This window comes from Etheostoma cragini, chromosome 20 (genome assembly GCF_013103735.1).
Source record: "Etheostoma cragini isolate CJK2018 chromosome 20, CSU_Ecrag_1.0, whole genome shotgun sequence".
In the NCBI taxonomy this organism is placed as follows: domain Eukaryota; kingdom Metazoa; phylum Chordata; class Actinopteri; order Perciformes; family Percidae; genus Etheostoma; species Etheostoma cragini.
The window spans coordinates 16671945-16687548 of NC_048426.1; the positions used below are offsets into that span (position 1 = coordinate 16671945).

Consider the following 15604-nt stretch of genomic DNA (forward strand, 5'->3'; position numbering starts at 1 on the left):
GAGGGCCTACACAAATGCTTGCAGGAAACCTTCCCTGGTTGCAGTCCTTCATCTCTCTGCCTCCTGACTCAGCCTGTTTGTGTCACTGGACGTCAGCCGAGGCTGTGGCGGCTACTGTCTGTCTGACCTTAATGAGGCTGAGAGCCTACCAACGAAAACCACATGTAAATGCTGGCAAGCAAGACATCACATTCTTTGAGTCTCTGTATTCTTCTTTATCTCTGTCCTTCCTACTGTCTTCTTGTTTCCTATCTTTCTCTCTTTGCCCCTTCCTCCCTCCTGACAGACCCCTTCCCTCAGACAGTCTGTTGGTCACCCCCCCAGGTACTTATCTCCACCATTTGGTGATCTAGGTCAGTCTTCTGAGCTCACTGTCTCTCTCTTTCGGTTGCTCACCCTCCCCATCCTAAGGCCAGTGTTACATAACAGTGATGATTCAGTTGGAACATGCTGTAAATGTTCCTCTCTCTCAGGATACATCTGGCCCCAGCTGACTGGTGTCAAACCAGTGTTTTGCTTTAAACCTCAACCAGGCAAATAAATTGGACTGCCTTAAAACCAAATAAACGCACCTGTTGTGCAGCACAAAGCCATTTGTTGTGTGTGTGTGTTTTTTTTTTTAAATTATTGGCCTTTTCTACAAGCACCTTCCTCACTCTCATAGGCTGACAGTTATCTTGTCTGGCGGCCTTTATTTTTGCTGACTTTACATGATCAGTCAGAAAGCGGGCACTGCCGGCAGTCGGACTCAAACGACCAATCTGGTTGGTGGAGTGCTAACCCAGAAATGATGAGGTGAATGAGCGTGACTAGAGTCTCTCAAAATCTGTTTAAAATGTTTTAAACTGACCTTTGTCGAGCTGAAATGAAGACAGTTTCAGCAACAGCGTGGCTACTATTTTTGTAACGTCTGAGATGGTGGATCGTATTCTGAACAAGCCTCCATGACAGTCTGGCTTTGAATTTTCGGAGAAACCAGACCCACATGACACGTTCGTTCAATCAGCTGCCGTCGGCATCCCTTTGGTGTGTTCCGAGGCACTTTTTTTAGCCAACTCAGGGAGGCAGCCATCCTTTTCTGCCAACAGTCAGCCGTCTGGTTAGTGTGTCACAGCCATAAAATAAATTCAGGAGGGTTAGCGTGGGTCTTGGCGGCAATGCCATGTCAGCAGAGCAGGTCTTTCAACTCGCCTGTTTTATCTGGAGCTAATCCTAATCCTGTTAGTGTAAATGCTACTACCATCTGGGCCCAGACACACCACAGCTCTGATTACAATGAACCTATCAAAAGGTCTTCAAACCATCACACTGAATAAGTTGTCAGTGGCTTGCATTAGAGTCTCTGACCTGGACCTATGACACAGTCACGCTGAGGATGGGTAGTCCAACAACCGATGGGTAAACAAACAAATGAAGGGCCAACACTGTACATCAGTTAATGTTAGTCAAGTAGGCAATTAGGACGGGAGACTAGAAAAAAAGCCACATAAATTGTTTGTTAAGAGTCTACAGACACACACATAGGTAATTTCTATCTAAAGGGTCTTTGGCCACTGGAGCATGAGAGGAAGTATTAACTGCTGTGATGTAACCATGGTGCTAGTTAATGGATAAGCAAAAGGAGAAGGGGGGGGCTCAGCAGTGACAACTGCTGTGCTACCCTCACCCTGGCAACCCCCTAACCCCCACCCCTCTCAACACACAAACACGCACACGCACACACACACAAACACACACACACACACACACACACACACACACACACACACACACACACACACACACACTGAATGGGTGAGAGAGGGTAAACTGGCTTGTGAGTAAGTCTCTAACGTTGGCAGTATGCTGCCAATGACTACTAATTTCTTAGTGTTGAGACTTATTTCTGTTCACATTGAGGATATGACATGAAGCCGAGTTATATATACATATGGTACATGATTCATTACACACATATTTTAATTATCTGACTCTGTGCAGACATTTCTTTGTCTCCTGAACATCATTGTTTGTAATTTCAATACTGACTGAGCAACCTTGGCAGGTGAGGATGAACTCCCTTGGGTGTCTGGACTCCTGGACTTGCTCCATCTCTCTGTTGAGTTTGGCTTCTTCATCCTATCACCTGTATTTGAAAACAAGAGTGACAAGTGAAAATAAAACATGCTTAAAGCTGCTCCAAACAATAGTTTTCATGCATACCAATTTGACCAAATAACTTGTAAAAGGTGATGCTTTCAGTAACACCAGTAGTACACTACCTGACAGACAAAGTTAGTGACATCCTGGTGAAAACACGCTGAAAGGGGAGTAAATATTGGACTTGTGTTCTTCAGTTGGACAAAAACAACAACAAATAAATAAGAATGTTTCTCCATGTATGTTCATTGTGTAAATAAATGAAAAGGTTTGCTAAATATGACTATAAATAATACATTGTAGATCATTGTTGCATTATTTATAATCACGTTTTGTTTTGTTTTACTATCTATCTACTGTGTAACTCAGGATGAAGATGTCCATGTCAGACACATGGCAGACAGTGATTTGATGTTTATTTGCCACAGTATCTTGGTGCGTCAGCCAGCATATCTGAGTTTCTCGATAAGGCCCTATTCACATTTCTGAAACCTGGATAAGATGTTTATATGCAACACCACATGACCTGGATACTCCAAAGACTAAATTAAAACTAGGATGCTAGTAAATTCAATATTTGACATATAATTTGAATTTTGATGATCCCAATCTTCCCCTTAAATTTAAAACCACATTTAAAACTTCTTTGTGTTTTCAAAACAAAGTGAAGCAATCTCGCGAGATTGCCAAACAAAGTGAGCTTAGGCCAAGTGGCATATTTCTGATTTCAGAAATATGTTGAAACCTGTTGCTAGTGTTGGGGGTTTTATCCACAGAGTAGCAGTTTAATTCAGAGCTACTGCTGCTCTCACAGCTTTGTCAGCCAGCAGATGTTCCATTGTTAGACTCTGTGGTGTAAGGTTGCTTCAGTTGAAGTTGGACTGCATCTTTTGAATTTGGTCCCATTGAGTGCCATCACCACTAACCCCCACACCCTTCTGCCCCCCAAGCTACTCAGAGAGGGGCTTTACCCCTCCCCCTAGTCCAACCTAACCCCCTGCAGATCAGTTGTCCCAGCACCACGACTACAACCTCCCCTCTAGATCTCCACTTTAGTGCTGTGCTCTTTGTCTCCCCCTCGATGATCCCTTCAGTAATCAGCACCCCCTCCCACCCTCCCCCAATTACTACCCTGGGAGAGTGGATATGGAGAGTGTATTTGCATCAATATACATTTAAATGCTAAGATGTAGATTTACACACACGCACACACACACACACACACACACACACACACTCACACACACACACACACACACGTGTGTGTGTGTGTGTGTGAGTGTGTGTGTGTTATCAGATTGTTTCTTATCAGATGGTGAATGTATAGTGTATAGATGTCTCTGTTTGTCCTGCGTTGTTACAATTCCTTCTTTTAAGCCTGCATCTGAATGTGACTGCTGTTGTTCTCAGGGCCTGAGTGACCACCACTGTAGAGCTTATGTAATAATCAGTGCCCTGCTTTCCTCTTCCCCACTATAGGCCTGTGTGTGTGTGTGTGTGTGTGTGTGTGTGTGTGTATGTGTGTGTGTGTGTGTGTGTGTGTGTGTGTGTGTGTGTGCATGTTAAGCATTGAGAGAGAGAGGCTCTGTTATAAGGCATAGGAAACACAGGCAGCACAGACTTCCTGTTTTTGTGTTCAGTCTATTGGAGGCAGGAAGTGAAAGCAGGCCCGTATTAACAAAGTGTGGTGCCCTATGGTGACCACACTCAATGTGCTTCTCTTCTGCCATTTTACACAATTTAGTTTTCTATACAATGAGTATGGAAAAAGTCACAACAATGGCAGCACGACATAGGCCGTGGTGGTTTTGGCGGCCATTCCAAAGCTAACCAAAGTTCAGTTGTCCTCACGGGCCTCTTTGAAGCTATGCTATCTAACCTCCATTCAGACTTAAGTTGAACCGTTTGTGAAGCACCTTCTTTAGACAGGCTTGTCTGGAGAAAGCAGTGCTAAAAGTAGGAGAAGCTGCTGTTTCTGTTTGGAGGTCTTCACATAGACTTGCTTCAGTCTTGCCTGGTCCAGCTTTGCCAAAAATATTTCGTTTTGACATCTTGTTTGGTTCTGTGTGATCTGGACAACTTCAAGTTACGTCCTGTGCTTCAAGTACACCTCTCTTGTGCAGGCCGCAGACAGACCTTTCTCTGTCCTCGGGCAGCAGAGCCACGTGAGCATTTCAGCTAGTGAATTCAGAGTCAGACAGATTCAAAATTTTAACTTTAAAATAAAAACATTAGAGGACTAGTTCTCCCAGGGTCTAAACCGGCCACCCGGCCTGTTCTCCATTGCAGACCCACTGCTAGACTATGACCAGCTAGATGAGGAGCTAGGAGGCAGAGTGGGAGCGCTGTGAGCCAGACTCAGAGTCCAGAGAGCAGGGTCAGCCAGGCCGGCCTGCTACAGTCCTACAAAGTTTAGTCGTTTTCTTAATCATTTGGTGCCCCCCACAGCACTGCAAATTGGTTGGTGCCCCTTGCCGTATACAACCTTGGTCCAGCATAAGAGAAACCGCTGCTCTGGTCCTTTTGCTCTCTGTTGAGTGAATTTGGTTTGAGATAAAGATGCTGGTGCTTAGTCAGCTACCACCCACGTACTACAGATTCAGGGGGGTTGGGGTAATCTAGACTGTTTGTCCTCTAAAAACCAAAAACAACTAATCTGATAATGTCACTTGAGTGCGGTGTGGGTGCTGGTAATGTCTTTTGATGCCACTTCAGCAAATGACCTTCATATCAGTCCTTTACCTTGGCGGTGGCTAGCTCTATCCTCAGCCAGGAATGGAAGAGGGTCACTATACTTGTGTGTAGTAACAGCACATGTATGTGTGTGTGTGTGTGTGTGTGTGTGGCTGCAGGTTTTATAAATGGAAAAATTAGCACGGATTCACGGCAAAACTAAGCAAATCCCTAGTTAGAACAAAGAATCTGGTAGTAGAAAACATGCCTGAGTGGTTGCTTTGAAGGACTGATTAAGGTTATAATAGTCATCTGTCTTGCCTGAAGCCCCCAGGCTGTGTGTTAGGAGTGGGGGGGGTGATAAGTGGTATGAGGGGCGGGGGGAGTCCAGGCTGTTACCTCTTTGTTCTGGCCTGCTCCACTCATGCCTGCTTTTGTCTCCACCCACAGTCTACCAATGAGAGAGCATTATCTCTCTATCCGTCTCACACCAAACAGAGAGGGAGGCGTGTTGCTTTTTCTTCCACTTTTCTTTCTCTCTGTCTTTTTTCCCCAAAGGTAGGCCTACATTGTGTATGCAACATATTTCCAGGGCAACCCAGTGACTGCAGGTACAGTCGAAGAAGGTGTTCAAAAGCAGCTAGTGCAGCTTTTCTCTGTATTTCTGTGCGTCTTTTTGTCTAGCATTTCCCGCCACTTGTACGGGTAGGGGAGTGTTGTCACAGCCGGTATGAAGAAAGGCTGGCTCCTTGGAGCCTCGCGCCAAATGTCAGCGTTATTATTTAAATCAGCTCAGTGGGTGCGGCCCAACTGTCTCTCTGTTCTGTTAACCCCCTCTGAGCTCCAGACTAGCAAGCAGAGACACAAAGGCGGAAAGCTAGTGATGGGCTCAGGGCTTTGCCACAAATAGGGTAAATGTATCATTGATGTTCCACATTTACAGAAGAATGTGATATCTTTACTTCACACCATGAACCATGAACAGATAAAAATCATGTTAACACTATTGTTTTTTCTGTTTCAGAGGCTCTTTGTATGAAATGTGGCATTTGTACTTAAGGGAATTTTAATATTGTCACATCTGACCAACCTTTTTTTCAATAATTCAGATTGTTAGTCATTCTTGAATAAACTTAATATAAGGTTTATTCTAGTAAAACCATACATTATGCATATTAATTTCCATATACACTGAAAATCTTTCTAGAGAGGTACATATAGCCACACAGCTACTATCCCAATGTAAATTGTTTCAAGATACACAATAACTCAGGTTTTCTGAGTAACTTCCTTTCTCACACTAACAGTTTCTCTTTCATGTCCTCTTTGTCTGCAACGCCCAGAGCAATAAAGTGAAGTATTCAGGACCTCACCAGAAGGCTGAGAGGCTATCATCTACTACACTCTAGTGGCTGTGAGCATAACATGCAAGAAATGGCTGCCTCTCAGTACCACTACAGTACTTAGAGGCTATTAATAAGCAGAGAGAACTCAACTGGGAAGTGTTAATCACATTTAAATGTGTTACAGAAATCCACAGTTCAGATTTGTACACATGTAATCTTTTGGACACAATAATGAATGTGCCTGTTTAATTTCTAGTTATGTCTAACATATTTAAATACAATATAAGTACGCAAAAGAGAAAATAGATTGGATGTATCTACAGGGTATCCTCGGGTTCAAGAAAATGTTCGAGGCACAACCCTTCCGCTGTCCTTCGTCAATCGATAAAAGCTCTTTGCGTCTGGTCTCTGGAGAGCCTGGAGGAGAGTGTGTGGTCATAGCCAGACACATCAACCTGATGGTTGCATGGGCACAGTCAGTTTCATGTGTACTGATAGATAGGTGCAATAGACCGCCACTGGTTTTATTTTGATTCACAATGTTGATGTTAATGCCTGGAAAGTAAAGGGAACACTACATATTTATTTTGAAAAATTGTTTTAAAGTTTTCTGTTAGTTTCTGTTGTTTGCAACAGTCAGTACTTGCCACCTCTGCCATTCTGACAGGTAAATAAGGATGATGGCCGTATGTGCGCGTCAGGATGTGTCTCTATTATCCTTTTGTGCCTTGAGTCCCTGAATGGATGTCTGCTTAGTATCCTTTTTCCAGACAACATCTGTAGTTGTTAAAATGCCTGTTTGTTATCATAAAAGCTCATGTTATTTTTAATGCGTTTATGTTCTTCAAAGCAAAACCTAGACTTTCATCTTCGTTCCCAACATCCCCAGTCTCTTTCTGATTGATGCCATATTTGGAGGACTACATGTACAGTCTGGTGCCACCGCATCCAACCAGATCCTAGATGTGGGTTACCCCACCCAGTCTGACTCCCTGGCTGTTGCCTGGCAACTGAGACTGCTGTTCTATAATTCACTCCGTGGAACGATCCTGCAGGGGTTTATATGGGAAGAGGCAAGAAGAAAACATCGTTTAATACACAGGGGGAAGTAAATAACCCAGGATGGACTCCATTACCCACACTGCTGAGCAGGAATATTAAAACAGTAGAACAATTGGAAGTTAAGAGCCCATGGGATACAATGCAACGTCTATAACAAAACTAATAATGACCATCTTCACTTTAAATGACATATAAACGAATTGAATGAGAAAACAGTTCTGCTTCTATGTTCAAACCCACCCTACATCGCGTCTTTAATAAGAGAACTGAAGCATGAATTTATTACAAGCATCATGACTGCAGTGCTCTGACACACCGGCCTGTTTTGTCCTATAGGGTGCATCAACTAGTTGTCACATACAGAAAATCACATGCTCTGATGCTGCTTCAGGAAATTAGACACTGAAAGGGTTAAAAAGGCGGAGGATGCAAAATGGCCAGTAGTGTGTGTGTGTTTGTGTGTGTGTGTGTGTATGTGTGTGCAAATGTGTGTGCGTGAGTGTGTGTGTGTGGGAGTAAGTATCTATGTGTGAGATTGTGAGAGAGAGAGCGAGAGAGAGGAACACAGAAAAAAAACAAGCACAGAAAAGCTGAACAAGGAATACAATGCGCATGATGCTAAAGATAAGGGGAAATGTAAACAGCTTTTTCTAAATCTCTCTACATCTCTCCCTCATCCTGCAACATCCTGCGTTTAAAGAAAAGTAGCACTTAGCTAAAGTGCCTCTGCAGCTACAGCCAGAGTGATCTCATCATCAGAGTGCAACAACAACAAATTCAAATTTTGCAAAGACAAGAGTGAGTAAGGATTTTTTGGGGAACTCCTCCCACAGAGAGAAAGCAACTAGTATATAAGCGCTATTAGGTGTCACACTGGGACAGTGGGGGCCTGAGGAAGATAGCAGAGAATTGAGCCAAAGAGGTAAGATGAGTCTAAGAAACTGTCACACTCTGACCGCCAGTGAACAGGATTTGACCAGCAGCAGTAGCCAAGACCCCTGGGAAGATGCGAGGACAGTTTTGAAGCCCTCAGCCCTCGCCAGGAAACCTAAATCAGTGAGTATTCCTGCAGTCTTCCTCATGCAGCATCCATTTACAGGTGCAGTTTCTATGAGTTATCAGGCCTTTGTAAAGTATTAGAGATGTTGACAACAAAGAGGATGCTCATTGCACATATTACAAGTGAATAATGAAGTAAATGTAATGTTGTTTCCATCACTTTGGAGCAGAATTACGTTGCTCTTATTTAAGGCATACCAAGACACACTTGTGTTCATCTTTCAAGGCTGCTTATTTCACTGTGGCCAAGACTGATCTGACCTCTCAACTTGATCAAAGCCTAGCTGCATCAGCAGGAGGGTTACTACCAGGTTTACTAGTAAGTACTGCATTTGAGGCCTTAGTGAAAAGAAGGTTAAGTGGGGGTGTAGTTGGGTGAAATGGGAAACAGAGGCTCAGCCAGGCGTTATTGTGTCAACTGAAAACTAAGCAAAGCAAGGAGGGCTCTTGTTTCAGATCAGGTTCATGGTTGTCCGTAAAGGATATTGGCTCATTTGGATGTCTTACCTGGAGACACAACTGTGTTGAGAAGGTCAGGCATTTGCAGGATGCAGAAAGTTGCCTCAGTTGTAATTTTGGACATGCAGTCTCTGTTTAATAATCTTAAAGCAGAGAAGGTAAGTGTTCATCCCATATATACATTTTCCCCTCAGGTTTTAGGCTGAAATATGTCAGTTTTTACAGATTAATCTTGTCTTTAAATCTGTCTGAAATCACAGTAATATCGGTTTCAAATTCAGAATACTTGAAACTAGTTAAAATGTGTTACAAAACAAAACTAAATTGTGGATATGGCCGTCAAAATATGACAGTTTAAGCACTATTTTGTGTTGTTGTCAGAGCCTCCAAAGAGTTAACAGGTGTCAACCAGCCTGGTGGGCCTGCAGTTCCTTGCAGAGGAAAATAATTCACATTACATCGTCACTTCTAATTTGTCACATTAGCTAACTCAGTTTGCCCACAATTGGCAATAAAGCCTTTAAAAAATCATACCTTTGCACAGTGAACTGTCACAAAATAAGCAAACATGTATCCAATATTCTTCTGCTGCTGCTCAAAATATGAATAACGTACTGTATCCCTACAGGCAGAAAAGTTGGTACCAAAATCATTTAAATAAGGCAGATATGTTTGTGAAGAACAACTCTGGATTTAAATTATTTATTTTTTCACACTCTACTCCTCCAGCCCAAGCCAGAGAATGCTATCACTATTGGTGTGTCAGCACGAGTCCTCTTCAACATGGAGAAGGAGCAGCAGATGTACGAGCAGCAGGGCATGGAAGAGTACATTAAGTATCAGGTGGAGCATGAAACGCAGCCTTTCAGCCCCGGTCCTGCCTTCTCTTTTGTCAAGGTCAGAGAAACACGCACATTATCAACCCAATGTAGAGGGATTCCTTGGTATTCCGAGTTTTATGTGTTAGGTTGTATCTCTGGAGGCGGTAAATGAGTAATGAGTGTAACATACCAACCCACTCATACTTACACACATATCCATCCCCACTGCAATGATATGGTATTGTCTTTTTTTTATATCCAAAACCTGTGTTTGGTCGTGTTACCAGGCTCTGGAGGCTGTGAACACTCGACTGAGGGAGCTTTACCCTGAGAGCGAGGAGCTCTTTGATGTTGTGCTCATGACCAACAACCATGCATACGTCGGCCTAAGACTCATCAATACCATCAATCATCACAGTGAGTTACAAATACACATGAATAGTAAAAATAAAACTTTTGTGTGGCTTATCTTTCACATTAATTGGGGACATAACGTTTTGTTCATTATCTAGTTATGGTCCAATGGGGCTTTCTCCCATACTCTGCAAAAAAAAAGTTGAAAAAAAAGTCGGAAAAAGTTATAGTATAGGATGTCAAAAAAGTCATAGTACAGTATGTCGTAAACTCATTTAAAAGTCAGAGTAAAGTATGTCAAAGGAAGTAATGAGATTACTCACAGGAACACATCTTTTCCTTTTACTTGTTTTTGTACTTGAGTCCAGGAAAGGAACTTTCAGAAAGAGAAGGTTTAGTGTTCAAATCCTGTAGAGTTACCATTACTGTCTTTTAAGGACATCCTCATCCATAAGCTAACCAACCTAACTCAAATATTACGTTTTCCTAAATAACTCATAGTATAGTGTGTCGAAAAAAGGCATAGTATAGTATGTCGAATAAGGTTGAAAAAAGTTATAGAATAGTATGTCGAAAAAAATGCTGAAAAAGTCATAGTATAGTCAAATGTTTTTATAAAGTTATTGTTTATTATGTTGAAAGTCTTAGTATTGTACGTGGAAATCTTTTTTTAAATAGTCATAGTACAGTGTGTTGAAAAAAATGAGAAGATAGTCACAGTATTATATGTCGAAAAAAGTAATAAAAAAAAAATAGCATAGTATGTCGAAAGCGGTAATATTTACTGATGTGTTCCTGTCAGTGACTCTCATCACTTTACCTTTACTCTTCATCTGTTTTTATACTTCATTCCTGGAAAGTAAGGGATTTGAACACTAAACTTTCTGCCTCCAAACCACATTCTCATTCCCCTACGCTAACCAACCTGACATGGAGTGCCATTTCCTCATAGTATTGTATTTTGAAAAAATGTTTGCAAAATCATAGTATTGAAAAAAATCGACAAAAGGCATCCTATAGTATGTCGTCAATAGTCATAGTATAGTATGTCCAAAAAATGTCGTGGTAATAGTATGTCCAAAAAAGCAATAAAAATGTCATACTAAAGCATTATGTAAAAAGTCGTAGAACAGCATGTCAAATAAAAAGAAAAAAAATCACAGTGCATTAAGTCAAAAACTTCATTGTATAGTAAGTGGAAATAAGTGACAAAACAGTCATAGTACAGCATGTTGAAAAAAAACTAATTTAAAAGTCAGAGTATAGTATGTCAAAGTAGTAATGAGATTACTCACAGGAACACATCTTTTCCTTTCACTTGTTTTTGTACTTGACTCCTGGAAAAGAGCTTTTAGAAATAGTAGTATTGACTCTACAGGATTTGAACACTAAACCTTCTTTCTTTGAAGGACACCCTCATCCCCTAAGCTAACCAACCTAACTCAAATATTAAGTTTTCCTAAATAAGTCATATTATAGTATGTTGAAAAAAAAAATCTTAGTCTAGTATGTTGAAAGATGTGTTAAAATACTCACTGTATAGTATGTTGATTAAAGTCTTCTTCCGTTTTCCAACCATATTCTCATAACCCTAACGGAAAGCTAACCAACCTGACACAAAGATTACGTTTTTGTAAATAAGTTATAGCATAGAATGTCGAAAAAAGTTGAAGAAAAATTCATAGTATAGTATGTCGAAGAAAGTGCTAAAGAAATCCCAGTGTACTATGTTGAAAAAAGGCATAGATTAGTATGTTGAATAAGGTTGAAAAAAGTCATAATACAGTATGTCAAAAAAGTCAAAGAAGTCATAGTATAGTATGTTGTATCAAAAAAGTCATAGTATAGTACGTTGAAAGAAATGCTTAAAAACTCAAATGCCAAATTTTTTGGGAAAAAGTCATGTCGAAAAAAAAGCATATTATAGTATGTCAAAGAAAGTTACAAAAAGTTTTCCATTTCGAAGAAATATTGAAAAAAGTCATAGTATAGCGTGTTGAAAAAAGGGAGACAATAGTCATAGTATTGTATTTTAAAAAAGTGCTAAAATATTTATAATATAGAATGTCGAAAAAAGTAAAACAAAAAAATCATAGTATGTCAAAAAGCGATGAGAACACAACCTTTTTTTGTTTTCATATTCTATTCCTGTAAAGTCAGTTTTGAAAATCAGCAAGCTCCACAGGATTTGAACACTAAACCTTCTGTCTGTAAACCCTATTCACATTCCCCTACGCTAATCAACATGAGACAAAGAGGTCAAGTTTTTATAAATTAATTTTCTTATAGTTTTGTATTTTGAAAAAGTGTTTACAAAGTCACAGTGCTGAAAAAAATCGACAATAACCCTAACTGAAAGCTAACCAACCAGTCATAGTTTAGTATGTTGAAAGTCTTAGTATTGTATGTTGAAAAAGGTTTTAAAATAGTCATAGTATCGTATTTTGCAAAAAGTGCTAAAAAGTTTATAGTATAGTATGTCGAAAAAAGGCATAGTATAGTATGTCGAATAAGGTTGAAAAAAGTCATAATACAGAATATCAAAAAAAGTCAAAGAAGTCATAGCATGGTATGTCGTATCGAAAAAAATGTCATAGTATATTATAAAAACTCACATGCCAAATTGTTTGGGAAAAAGTCATGTTGAAAAAAAAAAGCATATTATGTGTCAAATAAAGTTGAAAGAAGTCAAAGTTGTATATTTCGAAGAAATGTGGAAAAAAGTATACTATGTCGAATTTTTTGATAAAGTCATCGTTTAGTATGTTGAAAAAGTCATGGTATAGCATTTTGAAAAAAGTGAGACAATAGTCATAGTATTGTATTTTGCAAAAAGTGCTAAAAAATGTATAATATAGTATGTAAAAAAAAAATAAAAATAAATATCATAGTATGTCATAAAGCAATGTTAACACAACCGTTTTTTTTTATCTGTTATTTCTGGAAAGCAGGTTTTGAAAATCAGCAAGCCCCACAGGATTTGAACACTAACCCTTCTGTCTGTAAACCCAATTCACATTCCCCTACGCTAATCTACATGACACACAGAGGTCAAGTTTTTATAAATTATTTACTCATAGTATTTAATTTTGGAAAGTATGTTGAAAAACGTTGAAGAAAACTTTATAGTATAGTATGTCGAAAAAAGGCATAGTATAGTATGTTGAATAAGGTTGAAAAAAGTCTTAGAATAGTATGTCGAATAAAAGGCTGAAAAAGTCACAGTATAGTATGTCAACATTTTTTATAAAGTCATAGTTTAGTACGTTGAAAGTCTTAGTATTCTAGGGTGAAAAAAGTTTTAAAATAGTCATAGTATAGCATGTTGAAAAAAGGGAGAAAATAGTCATAGTATCGTATTTTGCAAATAGTGCTAAAAAGTTTATAGTATTGTATGTCAAAAAAAGTAAAAAAAAAATCTTAGTATAGTATGTCAAAAAAGGCATAGTATTGTTTGTCAAATAAGGTTGAAAAAAGTCATAGTTTTCTATGTTGAAAGGTTTTGGAAAAAAAGTCATAGTACAGTGTGTCGAACAAAGTCATGATACAGTATGTCAAAAAAAGTCAAAGAAGTCATAGTATAGTATGTTTTTTCAAAAAAAACTCATAGTATAGTATGTCGAAAGAAATGCTTAAAAAGTATTGTGCCAAATCTTTTGGGAAAAAGTAATGTCAAAAAAAAGCATTTTATAGTATGTCAAATAAAGTTCAAAAAGTCAAAGTTTTCTATTTAAAAGAAATGTTGAAAAAAGTTATAGAATAGTATGTCAAAAAAAATGCTGATAAAGTCACAGTATAGTATGTCAAATTTTGTAAAGTCGTTGTTTAGAATGTTGAAAAAGTCATAGTATAGCATGTTGAAAAAAAGGGAGACAATAGTTTTAGTGTTGTATTTACAAAAAGTGCTAAAATATTTATAGTATGTCAAAAAGGTTTAAAAAAATCATAATATTGTGGGGCGAAAAAAGTAAAAATAAATAAAAACATAGTATTTAGAAAAGCATGGGAACACAACCTTTTTTTCATCTGTTTTCATACTTTATTCCTGGAAAGTAGGTATTGAAAATAAATGATCTCCACAGGATTTGAGCACTAAACCAGCTAATCAACATGACAGACTAGTCAAAAATCAATGAAGAAAAATTCATAGTACAGTGTGTTGAAAAAGGCCTAGTATAGTATGTCGAACAAGGTTAAAAAAAATCATTTTTTTGACATACTATACTATCAACTTTTTATCACTATTAGCAAAATACGATACTATGACTATTTTCTCCCGTTTTTCAACATGCTATACTATGACTATTTTAAAACTTTTTTCAACATACAATACTAAGACTTTCAACATACTAAACTATGACTTTATAAAAAAATTTGACCTACCATACCATGACTTTTTCAGCATTATTTTCGACATACTATTCTATGACTTTTTTCAACCTTCTTCAACATACTATACTATAAAGTTTTCTTCAACGTTTTTCAACATACTATACTATGACTTATTTACAAAAACATAATCTTTGTGTCAGGTTGGTTAGCTTTCAGTTAGGGTTATTGTCGATTTTTTTACTGTACTGTGACATTGGAGGAAATTAATTTACAAAAACTTGACCTTTGTGTGTCATGTTGATTAGCGTAGGGGATTATGAATAGGGTGTACAGACAGAAGGTTTAGTGTTCAAATCCTGTCGAGATTGCTATAGTATTGTATTTTGAAGAAAGTGCTACAAGAATTATAGCATAGTTTGTCGATAAAGTAGAAAAAAAAATCATAGTAGAGTATGTTGAAAAAGTTTTTTTTTTTTAATTCATAACATGTCGAAAAAAGCGATAAGAGTTACTGACGTGTTCCTGTCAGTAACTCATGGGTTTACCTTTACTCTTCATCTGTTTTTATACTTCATTCCTGGAAAGTAAGGGATTTGAACACTAAACCTTTTGCCTCCAAACCACAGTCTCATTCCCCTACGCTAATCAACCTGACACGTATCTCAATTTCCTCATAGTATTGGATTTTGAATTTTGTTTTTACAAAGTCATAGTATTGAACAAAATCGACAAAAAGCAACCTATAATATGTCGTCATAGTATAGTATGTCCAAAAAATGTCGTGGTAATAGTATGTCCAAAAAAGCAATAAAAATGTCATACTAAAGCATTATGTAAAAAGTCGTAGTATAGCATGTCAAACAAAAAGAAAAAACATCACAGTACAATAAATCAAAAACGTTATTGTATAGTAAGTGGAAATAAGTGACAAAACAGTTATAGTATAGCATGTAGAAAAAACTAATTTAAAAGTCAGAGTATAGTATGTCGGAAGAAGTATTGAGATTAATCACAGGAACACATCTTTTCCTTTCACTTGTTTTTGTACTTGACTCCTGGAAAAGAGCTTTTAGAAATAGTAGAAGAGACTCTACAGGATTTGAACACTAAACCTTCTGTGTTTGAAGGACATCCTCATCCCCTAAGCTAACCAACCTAACTCAAATATTAGGTTTTCCTAAATAAGTCATATTATAGTATGTTGAAAAAAATCTTAGTCTAGTATGTTGAAAGAAGTGTTAAAATAGTCATTGTATAGTATGTTGAATAAAGTCTTCTTCTGTTTTCCAATCATATCCTCATAACCCTAACTGAAAGCTAACCGACCTGACACAAAGATTACGTTTTTGTAAATAAGTC

General features: G+C 38.3%; 1 protein-coding gene across 1 annotated transcript in view; it reads left to right on the forward strand.

Moving 5' to 3' along the window:
• The first annotated feature begins 7748 nt into the window (after positions 1-7748).
• LOC117936146 (cytosolic 5'-nucleotidase 1A-like) overlaps positions 7749-15604 on the forward strand; it is an 18365-nt gene continuing 10509 nt past the window's right edge. Inside the window, exons 1-3 of the mRNA XM_034858962.1 lie at positions 7749-8276; positions 9468-9635; positions 9847-9976. Of these exons, the coding sequence (XP_034714853.1) occupies positions 8148-8276; positions 9468-9635; positions 9847-9976 (427 nt within the window). The 5' untranslated portion in view covers positions 7749-8147. The remainder of the gene's footprint in view (positions 8277-9467; positions 9636-9846; positions 9977-15604) is intronic.